The sequence below is a fragment of the Schistocerca piceifrons genome, chromosome 4 (assembly GCF_021461385.2).
Source record: "Schistocerca piceifrons isolate TAMUIC-IGC-003096 chromosome 4, iqSchPice1.1, whole genome shotgun sequence".
NCBI classification, from domain to species: domain Eukaryota; kingdom Metazoa; phylum Arthropoda; class Insecta; order Orthoptera; family Acrididae; genus Schistocerca; species Schistocerca piceifrons.
The window spans coordinates 248082495-248096356 of record NC_060141.1 but is presented as its reverse complement, the minus strand read 5'-3'; the positions used below and the strand labels follow the sequence as shown (position 1 = coordinate 248096356).

At 44.7% G+C, this 13862-nt stretch overlaps 1 protein-coding gene across 1 annotated transcript in view; it reads right to left on the bottom strand.

The window, feature by feature from the left end:
- Nucleotides 1-1745: 1745 nt before the first annotated feature.
- LOC124795763 (dentin sialophosphoprotein-like) overlaps nucleotides 1746-13862 on the bottom strand; it is a 221516-nt gene continuing 209399 nt past the window's right edge. Inside the window, exons 7-8 of the mRNA XM_047259846.1 lie at nucleotides 6526-6974; nucleotides 1746-1750 (exon numbers count right to left, since the gene is read on the bottom strand). Coding sequence (XP_047115802.1) covers nucleotides 1746-1750; nucleotides 6526-6974 — 454 coding nt within the window. The remainder of the gene's footprint in view (nucleotides 1751-6525; nucleotides 6975-13862) is intronic.

Sequence of the window (13862 nt, the reverse complement as noted above, 5' to 3'; positions counted from 1 at the left end):
ATGTAGGTCAACAGTGTACCATCCTAACTGGCGTAGATGATTCGAGTGTGGTCAACAAGGCCGGTTCGTAAACACTTTTCTATCTAAGCGACTTATAACCCCCCCCCCCGCCCCCTCCGCATCCACTTCTGTTCCCTCGTACACCTTCACCCGTGTCAATTTTCGTTACGAAGCTTGAAGTCAGTCTTCGTTACTAAGTTTGATACCGACTGTATACAAACACCTGTCCTGTAGAGAAGCCTTTCATTTGCGGCACCGCTGGAGCCCTTCTCAGCGGCGGCTTGTGTAGCTTAGGCCTTAAACCGGCCGTGCTGCTCAGATAAGTAGCAAAACATCTTTCTGTGAAGAACCGGCAACGACAAAAGAATCTCAAGTCCTACTGCACGAAGACAATCACGGTCGAGGTAATATAGAAAAAGTGAAATAAACCATGGATCGGTTTTCGACAAGTTGTACTATCTTTTGAACACGATAAACGTCACCGCCCACTGGGTTTCATTCTCACACTAATCTAAAAAGTCTGCCAAAGTGAGGAAGCAGGGAAAATGTGGCATCTGTGTCAGACCAACCCAAACGACCTCTTTAGCTACTGTATCACCAATGGATGAGTGCAGTACGCTGTACTGTCATCCCGAGACAAAGCAGACAAACAAGCAATGAAAACACGTGCATTGATCCTCCGCCGAAAGAGATGAAGACCCAAGCATTGTTGGGCAAGGAGATGCCGAGTGTTCATAGGACCACACTGGTGTGGTAGTATAGAATATGTTTTTAAGTGGTGAACCATGACAAAAGCATATCGAAATCTCCTGACGAGGTTACATTAGGTAGTCAAGAAGATGCGTCGGTGGGAAGATGCGAAAGAGGGAGGGGGTGGGGGTGAGGGTTGCTGCATGATAACGCCTCAGTTCATTCTGCAGAGGACACGTGCTGCTTCTTTGGACTACCAAATTTTGCCTCTTCCACCCCGTGAACTCCTGATTCGACACCCACTGACTTCTCCCTCTTTTCCCAGATGAAGAAAACATTGTGTAGCAGGAACTTCCAGAATCACGACGAGACGTTTTTGGAGATGGAATGTCTCCTGAACAACCAGAACAGCTTAACATAGAAACTGGGAACAACACACCAGCTACAGAACTGCAGGTGTTCTCCTATCTAGGAAGCAAGATTACACAAAATGGTCCCAGCAAGGGAGTTATCGAATGCAGATTGGCCCAGACGAAGGAAGCCTTCTTCATTGAAAGAGCTCTACGAACATCTTTTATAATTGATATGGAGATGGGGAAGAAGTTCCTGGATATATACGTTTGGAGCACAACATTTATAGAAGTGAAAAGTGGACCATAATAAATATAGCGAAACTGGTCGAAGTGAAATGTGCTACCGGAGCACGATAAAGTTAAATGGGCAGATTAGAGTCTAAATGAATAAAAACTAAAAGTACTTGGTCAGGAAACAGGTAGCTGTTGCACACTGACTGGAGGAAAATTTACTGTACGTACGCTTCTGTACGCATCCTAAGCTGTCTGATCTTAGTCTCACAATAACTACGAGAAATATACAATGGCGGTGGCAGAAGCCCATGTATCACCATTACCAGGAAAGTTGACACGTTGGGCAGACCTCTGTTGCGGCCTCTAGAAATAGCTAACTTGGCGTTAGGAGGATAAGTGGGAGCAGGTAGGGGCGCTGCACTCTCTCCTCTTTCCACTTCCCCTGTTCGAATCTCCTCCCAGGTGACGTCAGGCTACAAACAATAAGCCATACTATTAAGAGTCGGAAGCACCTGATGGAGAAGATGGCGAAATCTTAAACGCTCGAATGTCTGCTCAAACACGACATGACTTGAGTATTTGAAATCTGGTGACTTAAAATGTTTGGAGCACTACTGTCCTAATAACTTTGTCTTTTATTATAATTTCATTTTAACAGTTTTCAATGATATTTCTTTCTGCTCGTTTTTTCATAGGTACAAGGTTTGTAATTTCTTGTAGTAATCAGTTTTGCGTGATTATTTTCTTCCATGAAGGGTCTGTTAATCAGTTATAATATACATGTAAGTGTTTTTGTGAGTACACATTTTAGAATCTTGGCTTTAAATGAAAAATTTGGCATGCAAAGTCCATAGATTTTGTCTGATTTTAAGATACGACAGTTGTTGGCGTGTGCATATGTTTTTAATTTTTCATATTACCTCTAAAATTTGTCTTTTAAATTTTTTTTTAACATTAATTTGCGTTCTTGGTGCTGGTGTTTAAAATACTACCTTAACTTGATAGGCCACAGAAAACATAAATAATTGCAGAGTACGCTGTTATTCTCCCACTTGAATTTAGTAATTCAACCAATATGGTCCGCAGACGTAATTCTGATTGGGGAGAAATCACATATGGGGTTCCCCAAGGCTCAATCTTAGGTCTGCAGTTGTTCCTCATGTATGTAAAAGATCTTCTATCTAATATACAAAAAGCATTTCGAGATTACATTACTATTACAATCAATCCAAGCATATGTGCAGGAACAGAAGAAATGGTAAACAATATTCTTAAAAGTGACTCTGAATGGTTTTCTGTGATCGGTCTCACCCTCAATTTTAAGAAAATGTGGCATATTCAGTTCTGCACATCCAGGGATACTACACCAACGATAAGTGTAATACAAGGCGAGGAAATAATACAAAGGGTGGAAACTTAAAAATTCTCATGTGTCCATATTGATGAGAATTTAGACCGAGAAAAGCACATTTGCACTTAGAATCATTTCAAATCTGCGGAGAGACAAATCAGCAACCTGACGTATTTTGCATATTTGTATCCAGTAATGTCATATGGGATGGTGTTCTTCATTGCTCAAAAACGTGCTTTAAGAATAATATGTGATGCTCACCCACGATAGCCTTGTAGACATCTATTTAAAGAGCTGAGCGTTCTGACTACTGCTTCACAGTATATTTAGTTCCTCACGAAGTTTCTTGTAAATAATCCACTGCAGTTCAAAAATAACGATGATTGGACAACATGGTTTGGGATTAACAGGGATTATATAAATTAACTTAGTATTAAGAAAACAGTCTTAATCGCGTTTTTTATTTATTTAGTGCCGACCGGTTTCAGCCCATCGAAGGGGCCATCTTCAGGGCGAACATATGGTCGGCACTAAATAAATAAAAAAAACGAGATTAAGACTGTTTTCTTAATACTACAATGACGATGATGTACGTAATTACAATGCAAGAAGAAGAAATGACATTCATTACTCCACAATCAGGTTGTATTTAGCACAAAAACGGGTGCAAAATGCTGCATAAAATTTTTTTGATCACCCATCCAGTGATATAAAACGACTTATAGATAGCTGAGTAGCATTTGGATGAAACTGAAAAAGTTTCTCCTTGACAACTATCCCTATTACGGAGAAGAATTTCTCTTATAGGTTTGTGTAAACGGTGGTTGGTAGAAATTACTAACTCGCATCTGTACTTTAAAAAAAGAGTTTAGAAATATTTAGCATGTAACCATATTTTCAAATTAATTTGCGATATGAATGTAAAGTGGCTTGTCTCATATCATTACGACTGATCGTGCCATATGATTCACAGAACATGAAGCTAATTAACTAACGTAGAAAAAGTTTTTCCCCCTCCTCCCCGCGTCTCCCCAGCTTTCCCTGTCATCCATAAAAAGCAGGACTTTACTAAAATTTCAGTTTTTTTATCATATGACGAAATGTATATTTATGATATTCAAAGTTCGCAACTACATTTGTTTGTCTGTGCAGCCTTTTATGGATTAAGCACACCTGAAAACGGCAACTATTTGCCGAAAGCGCTAATGTGAATTTTTTGATATGCGTCTAAACTACCGTTGACATATTAAATCTATATCTATATATAAAAGTTCTGTGTGTGTACGTACTGACAAACTTTTCTCCATGACCACGCACTGCCACCCATTCTTGAGGTTGGTGGTAGATAGCCGTTGGTGTTATGCTGTTGACAGGGGAATTTGGTGGCGATGCGTGGTAGTGGGCAAATGTGGCGTGCAAAAATACGCGACATATGGCACAACAAATACTCTTAGGAGGAGTTATGTACTCTGTGACTTACGAACTTAACCGTGCACGTGAAAATGCGTTTTTTGTTTCATTCGGCCGACATAATGCCATGCTTGTGCGGATTCGTCATTCAGACTTTAATAACAATGCGTAATATTAAACAGATCAGTTTTTAATATCTCAGCGGGTTTTTGTCAATCACACTTTACCGAAGATCGACAGAGACACAAAGATAAATATCCAGATAGACTCTAAGATAAAAACACTTGTAACTAACAAATGAATAATTGAGCGGCACACTACAGTGATTTCGGACAAACATTTCGCTTATTCTTCGCGAGTGTAATCCTTCTTGTAACTAGCGCGTTTTCGTCAGTCACTTCACCTATTCTTCTTTTGCACATTGACCACGTCGTAATATTGGCCTTATGGTGTTACCGGCGGTTAAATATGTCTCTGTAACGTAATTTTAACGCCAGTGTGGTTGGAGTAGGTCAGCATTGTACAAGCAAGTATATTCACTAACACGGAAAAGTTCAAAAGTCTTAGAGAAGATAGATTTTTCTAAGAGACCTAAGTGTTCCACATCGCGCATTGTATTGAGATATCTGCTAAACACAATTACCCACTTCCATCCTCCACAGCATTGGTGTAACACGTTGGGGATTCTGTCACCATTACATTGCATCGTGAATGAAAAAATGAAAACATTTTAACATATACGGTAAATTTCATAAGTCATGCACACACATCAAAAAAAGTTTTGCATCACCCCGGTTCCCAGAACTTCTGAAGACAGACGTCAACTGTGGATATTGTATCACAGACACAGTCCCTTTGACTGTTAAGCGATGTCACTAAGCCCGCCCAAAGATGTAAACAACCATGCATGAGCAGCACCTATTAGACGGAGGGGGTCCGACAGCCTATCAGTTCCAGTCATTCCACCAGGAAGGAGGTACACGGCTCGTGTTGTCTGTAGTTCAACCATGGCTAGACGGTCAATGCCGCGGTTCGATCGCGTCCGCATTGTTACTTTGTGCCAGGAAGGGCTCTCAACAAGGGAAGTGTCCATGCGTTTCAGAGTGAACCAAAGCGATGTTGTTCGGACATGGAAGAGATACACAGGGACAGCAACTGTCGATGACATGCCTGGCTCAGGCCGCCCAAGGGCTACTACTGTAGTGGATGACCGCTACCTACGGATTGTGGCTCAGAGGAACACTGACAGCAACGCCACCATGTTGAATAATACTTTTCGTGCAGCCACAGGACATCGTGTTACCACTCAAACTGTGTGCAATAGGCTGCATGATGCGCAACTTCACTCGCGACGTCCATGGTGAGGTCCATCTTTGCACCCACGATACCATGCAGCGCAGTACAGATGGGCCCAACAACATTCCGAAAGGACCGCTCAGGATTGGCAACACGTCCTCTTCATCGATGAGTGTCGCATATGTCTTCAACCAGACAATCGTCGGAGGCGTGTTTGGAGGCAACCCGATCAGGCTGAACGCCTTAGACACGCTGTTCAGCTAGTGCAGCAAGGTGGTGGTTACCTGCTGTTTTGGGGTGGCATTATGTGGGGCCGACGTACGCGGCTGGTGGTCATGGAAGGCGGCATAACGGCTTTACGATATGTGAATGCCATCCTCCGACCGATAGTGCAACCATATCGGCAGCATACTGGGGAGGCATTTGTCTTCATGGACGACAATTCGCGCCCCATCGGGCACGTCTTGTGAATGACTTCCTTCAAGATAACGACATCGCGCGACTATAGTGGCCAGCATGTTCTCCAGACATGAACCCTGTCGAAAATGGCTGGGATAGATTGGAAAGCGCTGTTTATGGACGACGGGACCCACCAACCACTGTGAGGGATCTACGCCGAATCGCCGTTGAGGAGTGGGACAATCTGGACCAACAGCGCCTTCATGAAGTTGTGGATAGTATGCCACGACGAATAGAGGCATGCATCAATGCAAGAGGAGGTGCTACTGCGTATCAGAGGTACCAGTGTGCACAGCAATCTGGACCACCACCTCTTACGGTCTCGCTGTATGGTGGTACAACATGCAATGTGTGGTTTTCATAAGCAATAAAAAGGGCGGAAATGATGTTTATGTTGATCAATATTCCAATTTTCTGTACAGGTTCCGGAACTCTCGGAACCGAGGTGATGCAAAACCTTTTTTTGATGTGTGTATTATTTAGCTTTACGTAGGAGTATTTATTGCTCCATATTTCGCGGATTTTCGCCCACCACACTCATCCACTGTCGCGCACTGCGGCCAAACTATCTTACTAAGAGGATAGCTGCATTCATAACATCCTTAATGAGCTACATGTCTGCACACATCTCACATCTAGAATGGTACTCAAGTCTCCTCCCACGGCAGTAATTCTGACATGGACAGTGCCAGGTTTCTCAGATAATCATCATAGGAAATGTATGGGACTGACCTATGATGGAGGAGACGTTCCTGGAGGAGGCGGCGCGGCTGAGCGCGGGCGGCTTCCCCGCCTCGGCGGCGCTGGCGGTGGCGCTGCCGCTGGGGCTGGACGTGCCGTTCTCGTCCTTGGAGTCCGGGGAGGTCCTGGTCCTGGGCAGGCTCTTGAACGAGATGGCCCGCGTCACGCCCTTGGAGGGCGCCTCGGCGGATGGCGTGCTGGGTGCGCTGGCGCTCGAGGCCGCAGCGGCCTTATCCTTGTCCTTGTCCTTGTCCTTGGTCGAGTCTTGTGCAGAGTCACCGGAAACCGATGGCGCGCTCGGCGACTTGGCAGCGCTGGTCACGTTGGACGCCAGGCTGTCCGAAGAGAGGGAGGCCGACGTCCGTGGGGAGGATGACGCCAGCGAGTAGCCGCCCACGCGGGAGGAGCCACTGCCCGACGAGTAACGCGAGGAAGAGTACCTGCGGCATAGCGCGCATTGCACAGCTTATTACACGAGTAGCGTGAGGATGAGTAATTACAACACGGCATGCGTGGCACAGCTTATAAGATGTACAGAGCGAGGGTGCGTTCCTGCAGTACAGTGTGCATGGGACAGATTTTTACTTGAGTAGTGCGAGGATGAGTACCTGTGGCATAGCATGCATGACACAGCTTATTACATGACTGACGTGAGAACGAGTACCTGCAGTACACTATGCACTGCATACATTTTTACATGAAAAGTGCGAGGATGAGTACCTGCAGCACAGAACGCATCGCACAGTTTATTACATGAGTAGCATGAGGACAAATGCCTGTTGCCCAGTTCGCATGGCACGGCTAAGTACACTACTGGCCGTTAAAATTTCTACACCAAGAAGAAATGCCGCTGATGAACGGGTATTCATTGGAAAAATATATTATACTTGAACTAACATGTGATTACATTTTCATGCAATTTGGGCGCACACATCCTGAGAAATCAGTACCCAGAACAACCACCTCTGGACGTAATAACGCTCTTGATACGCCAGGGCATTGAGGCAAACGCAGATTGGATGGCGTGTACAGGTACAGCTGCCCATGCAGCTTCAACACAATACCACAGTTCATGAAGAGTAGTGACTAGCGTATTGTGACGAGCCAGCTGCTCGGCCACCATTGACCAGACGTTTTCAATTGGTGAGAGATCTGGAGAATGTGCTGGCCAGGGCAGCAGTCGAACATTTTCTCTATCCAGAAAGGCCCGTACAGGACCTGCAACTTGCGGTCGTGCATTATCCTGCTGAAATGTAGGGTTCCGCAGGGATCGAATGAAGGGTAGAGCCACGGGTCGTAACACATCTGAAATGTAACGTCCACTGTTCAAAGCTCCGTCAATGCGAACAAGAGGTGACCGAGACGTGTAACCAATGGCACCCTATACCATCACGCCGGGTGATACGACAGTATGGCGATGACGAATACACGCTTCCAATGTGTGTTCACCGCGATGTCGCAAACCCGGATGCGATCATCATGATGCTGTAAACAGAACCTGGATTCATCTGAAAAAATGACATTTTGACATTCGTTGAGTACACCATCGCAGGCGCTCCTGTCTGTGATGCAGCGTCAAGGGTAACCGCAGCCATGGTCTCAGAGCTGATAGTCCATGCTGCTGCAAACGTCGTCGAACTGTTCGTGCAGATGGTTGTTGTCTTGCAAACGTCCCCATATGTTGACTCAGCGATCGAGACGTGGCTGCACGATCCGTTACAGCCATGCGGATAAGATGCCTGTCATCTCAACTGCTAATGATACGAGGCCGTTGGGATCCAGCACGGCGTTCCGTATTACCCTCCTGAGCCCACGGATTCCATATTCTGCTAACAGTCATTGGATCTCGACCAACGCGAGCAGCAACGTCGCGATACGATAAACCGCAATCGCGATAGGCTACAATCCGACCTTTATCAAAGTTGGAAACGTGATGGTACGCATTTCTCCTCCTTACTCGAGGCATCACAACAACATATCAGCAGGCAACGCTGGTCAAGTGCTGTTTGTGTATGAGAAATCGGTTGGAAACTTTTCTCATGTCAGCACGTTGTAGGTGTCGCCACCGGCGCCAACTTTATGTGAATGTTCTGAAAAGCTAATCATTTGCATATCACAGCATCTTCTTCCTGTCGGTTAAATTTCGCGTCTGTAGCACGTCATCTTCGTGGTGTAGCAATTTTTTATGGCCAGTAGTGTACATAAGTAGAGGGAGGACTAGTACCGACGCCACAGCATACATGCCACAGTTTATTACATGAGTATCAGGAGGACGAGTTCCTGCAGCATGCATGGCGTAGCTTATTACCTGAGCAGCGTGAGGACGTACCTGCAGTATAGTGTACATGGCGCAGATTTTTACATGAGTAGTGCGAGGACGAGTACCTGCGACACAGCGTGCATTGCATAGCTTATTACACGAGTAGCGTGAGCACGAGTAGCTGCACCACAGCATACGTGGCACAGCTTATTACATGCAAGCCTGAGGACTAGTACCTGTGGTACAGCTCATTTGACAATTTTTTACACGACTAGCGTGACGACGAACATCATTGGCACAGTGTGCATGAATAGTTTCTTATACGAGTAGCTGGAGTTCAAGTGCCTGTCGCACAGCACACATACTGCACCCTCGTCACGAGTTCCATGGCATTTAAAATCCCCAGGGTGACGTACATAGGGCAATCTCATTATTTGTTTACATTTTGTGATTGTTACTTATTGCTGCAGTGGGCAGATTGTTTCAAAAAGCGTTTGCATCAAATGTCTAGACGGTAGTAGGCACCAGCCATAGGAAGTCGAGATTTCAGCGAATGAGCACTCTGCCCCCGGCAGCTGAGTGGTCAGCGCGACAGAATGTCAATCCTAAGGGCCCAGGTTCGATTCCTGGCTGGGTCGGAGATTTTCTCTGCACAGGGACTGGGTGTTGTGTTGTCCTAATCATCATCATTTCATCACCATCGACGCGCAAGTCGCCGAAGTGGCATCAGATTGAAAGACTTGCACCCGGCGAAACGGTCTACCCGACCGAATGAGCAGAATTTAGTAAATTGGTGTGCTGCGTACTACCTATGCCAGTAAATCGAGTGTTTTTCGACACGAATACTATAAGAATGAGTGCCTCTAAGTGGAGGAAAATAATATTTTACAAGGGAACCTGGAACTTTAGTTTTGCTCAGCTTAGACCCTTTGACGCGGAGCATATGACTGAATTATAAGCAACACACATTGTTTACTCATACAGCAGTGTGCCTACGCCCTACTGCCCCCGTAGGGGAATAACCAATATGAAAGGACGCCTAGCATCTCCAGAAAGCGTCAGCAAACGTTTTGTCTCTAACAAAAGTTGTTCATATGATCTATGCCCCCTAGACGTTTGATGCAAAACTCTGAAACACCAGGTGTGTAACACTATTTCAAGAATGTAAAGAACCATAGAAAACTTCTCCTGCCTGAGACGATGTTTAGTAACGGTACTTGCAACGTATCAGTACTGGTTATATCCACGGATCGTTTTGTTGGGCATTGTGGGCACCAATCCCAGTTTTCTGTATCCAGTGGAAAAGGGAGGAGGCTTTGTCCAGCCTGGAGAGAGCGGGTTGAACTTTCTGTAATATGTCTAAGTGATTTATGGTCGAAGTCTATTATGCTAACTTAGACGTTAATGGCTTTCGCGTGTAAACAAGTGTTGTCCAACGCTTATAGGAAATAAAGTTTACAAAGGAGTGCTATCACAGGCAGCAGAAAATGACCATGAGAATGTTCCTAAGGTGACTAAATGAAAGGTCTGCCAGCGGAGTTCTCGATATCACAATCTTGCTACTCTCAAGCAAAGATGATGTACGTATCAAGTTAGAAGCGAGTGATACTTCGTCATTCATAAACGTATTATTTCAGCACACAGATCTTAAAAAAATCACCAGTGTGATCATTCTGATTTATTTTCTCCAGCTTCTAGGAGAGCATTGCGGCTTAGGAGGCATGCTTGTACTTACTAGGCAGAGACCGAATGCCAGATTGCGGAGCACAAGCTAGGTAGAAGTGGCGTTTCATAAATAGGCGAATTTGTCGAATTCTAACTAGATCAAATAAATGTTATTTGTTTTCATGGAATTTGACTGTGATGTGTCTCTTACTAAATTATTTTTGATCGGTACTCCTGTTCGTCTTCCTGGAGACTATCAGTGGAAGTTACTGGCCACCAAATGGACTATCTGTCACGTACGTTTTCCAGTTTACTGTTCAAATGTCGGAATGTTTCTGAAAGGGTCAAAGCGAGGCTGGTGACCCTCCTCTAAACAGTAATAGTACAGTTAACTGACATGGGTGCATCAATAAACGCCTTCCAGTAAAACGTGGGAGCGGGCACGGTCCGTGCGGGTCCTCCCGTTGGAGGTTCGAGTCCTCCCTCGGGCATGGGTATGTGTGTTGTCCTTAGTGTAAGGTAATTTAAGTTAGATTAAGTAGTGTGTAAGCAGTTTAGTCCCATAATACCTTACGAGAAATTTCCAAATTTCCAAAGTGGGAGCGGAACGTCGCATAACGTGCCTTGTGCATTCCAGCCGCAGCAGCGAGTACGACTTCGCTTAGTGCCATGAACTCACCGAGGACGAGACGTAAGGAAGTTTCATACTTTCGACTGCTGAGGTGGTGCAACCAAGTCCATTCTTGTACCCTTAACATTGGTGCAGAAAGTTAAGAATTTCGAAAGCTGTCTGCATCAGCCCAGCTGCACCCAAATCTTCATTTTCTGATGAGAAGAATCCAGACACATATTAGTGGACTTTAATGTAGTATGTGTGCATCCTTCACCTTTATGATGACCTGAACTCTGCTGGTGACACTTTCAATGAGATGTCTGTTAGTCAGTGGAGGAAAGGTAGCCCATTTTTCCTGAAGAGTTGAAACCAGAGAAGCTATAATGTAGGACACTGGAATCTGGAGCGAAAGCAACACGCTAATTCATCCTAAAGACGTTCCATTGCGTTCCGTTGGGACAATGGGCAGGCCAGTCCATTTCAGTAATACCACACAGCGAAGTCCACTTTGTCTCACTTTACAGTTAAACGTAGTATTGAACTGTGCGATACAACTTTCATAATGCAAGATAGCGGCCATTTCGCAGTTGAACTGTGCGATACCTCTAATGTCACAAGCCACATATCGCTTATCAATTATGCCATCACCCATTGTAAATGACGTCATATACATTACATTACTAGCTTTGCATCCTTTTCTACAACGTCACATCGATACTGACTAAACAGGCACTCAGGATGTGTATAATGCGTTGAATCACGACTAGTATTATTTTTAAAAAATAAGCTTCATCTGAATTGCGTAAAATGGCGCCATGTTGAAAAACGTATGGCCAGCCGCTGTGGTCGAGCGGTTCTAGGCGCTTGAGTCTGGAACCGCGCTGCTGCTACGGTCGCAGGTTTGAATTCTGCCTCGGGCATGGGTGTGTGTGGTGTCCTTGGGTTGGTTGGGTTTAAGTAGTTCTAAGTCTAGGGGGCTGATGACCACAGATGTTAAGTCCCATAGTGCTTAGAGCCATTTGAACCATTTGAAAAAAGTATCACCACTAGTACAAAATATTCATGTCGAAAAATATTTAAGCTTCACCTGAATGATGTAAATTGGCACTATTCAGCAAAGTCATATATATCTCTCTCTTCTCTCTCTCTCTCTCTCCTCTCTCTCTCTGCCACACAGATACTCTCTCTCTCTTGGTGTAAGGCACAATTCTTTTCAAAATCGTAAGTTTCATCGGTAAAACATACACATACACTCATAGAGGAATTTCTGTGTTTTACAAATGTCTTGTGCTATCTATCAGAAACACGTAAGCTTCAGCGCAAATTAGTGTCATGTTCATAGCACCTGGACAGCCTGCGGTACACGTAAAAAATATGTAAGTGGTGTAATTTCCACACCTAAAATACGTGTGAAAAATGCGTCGGCAACAGTATGTTTATGTCAAGTGGCACAAAGTTATTTTCATGCCTAAAATATGTAAAAGGCGAACACTTGACATAATCATGGTATGTGCTGCTGAAATATTTTTTGACATACACTTTAGACATGTAAATTCTGCAAGTTATAACCTTTACATATTTTGCTGGACATTGCGATGCTGACACAAACAATCATTGTCCCAGAACTTCAAATGGTTCACATGGCTCTGAGCACTATGGGACTCAACTGCTGTGGTCATCAGTCCCCTTGAACTTAGAACTAATTAAACCTAACTAACCTAAGGACATCACACACATCCATGCCCGAGGCAGGATTCGAACCTGCGACCGTAGCAGCAGCGCGGCTCCGAACTGGAGCGCCTAGAACCGCACGACCACCGCGGCCGGCTGTCCCAGAACTGTTCCCCTATTGTACAAAGTACATAATTATGTGACATTTGTACGTATCCTATCGCATTTAGTGTTTTCTTAAGCGCAATAATGGAACCACATCCTAACCACGGAAAACACCACCACACCGTGACATGACTTCTCCGTACTTCACTGTTGGCACTAAGCATGACGACAGGTAACAATCTCGAGCAATTCGCCAACCAAACCCTTTCGTCAAACTGCCACTGGGTACTGCGTGATTCATCACTTCAAATTACTCTTTTCCAGTCATCCACTGTGCAGTGGCGTCGCTCTTCAATCCACCTCAAGCGTGAGTTAGCACTAACTACACAAATGTGTGGCTTATGAAGAACTCCTCGACCATTGTAACGCGTTCTTTATAACTGCCTATGAACTGTGCTAGCTGAACTGCTGGTAGCGATTCGGTACCCTGATGCCCTTCCCTGATTTCGTGCTATTTTTTACAACCACTCCAGCGCTCGCCGGTCTCTGTTCGTCAGCACACAAGATCTGCCTGGTCTTGATTTAACTGTGGTTGTCCGCGTTTCCATTTTACATCCAAATCACCAGTAGCGAGTTGGCCAGTTTTAGAAGACTTGAAATTTCCCTAACGGATGTTTGAAGTCTCTGAGCTTTCCTGACCGAAGAAATCTGCTATTACTGCTTCTCTACTGCCGACGCTATACTTCCCTCCTCCTTTCAAAATGGCGCGTCCGTCTCTCGTGATATAAACTAGTCAGTTCCTCATTAATTAGGGGTGTCCGAATACTTCCGATTGGGTAGTGTAAATAGGAATACTATTCGAATATAATTGATGAACGGTCGTACCACATCGTAAGTTCCATGAAAGTAAATGGAATTTACGGTGTTCCATTAAAACTCGCGAATGATGCAATTTCCATTAAGGGGGAACGACATGACGACGGCCAAAAAAAACTCGAAATTTTTTTATTACGG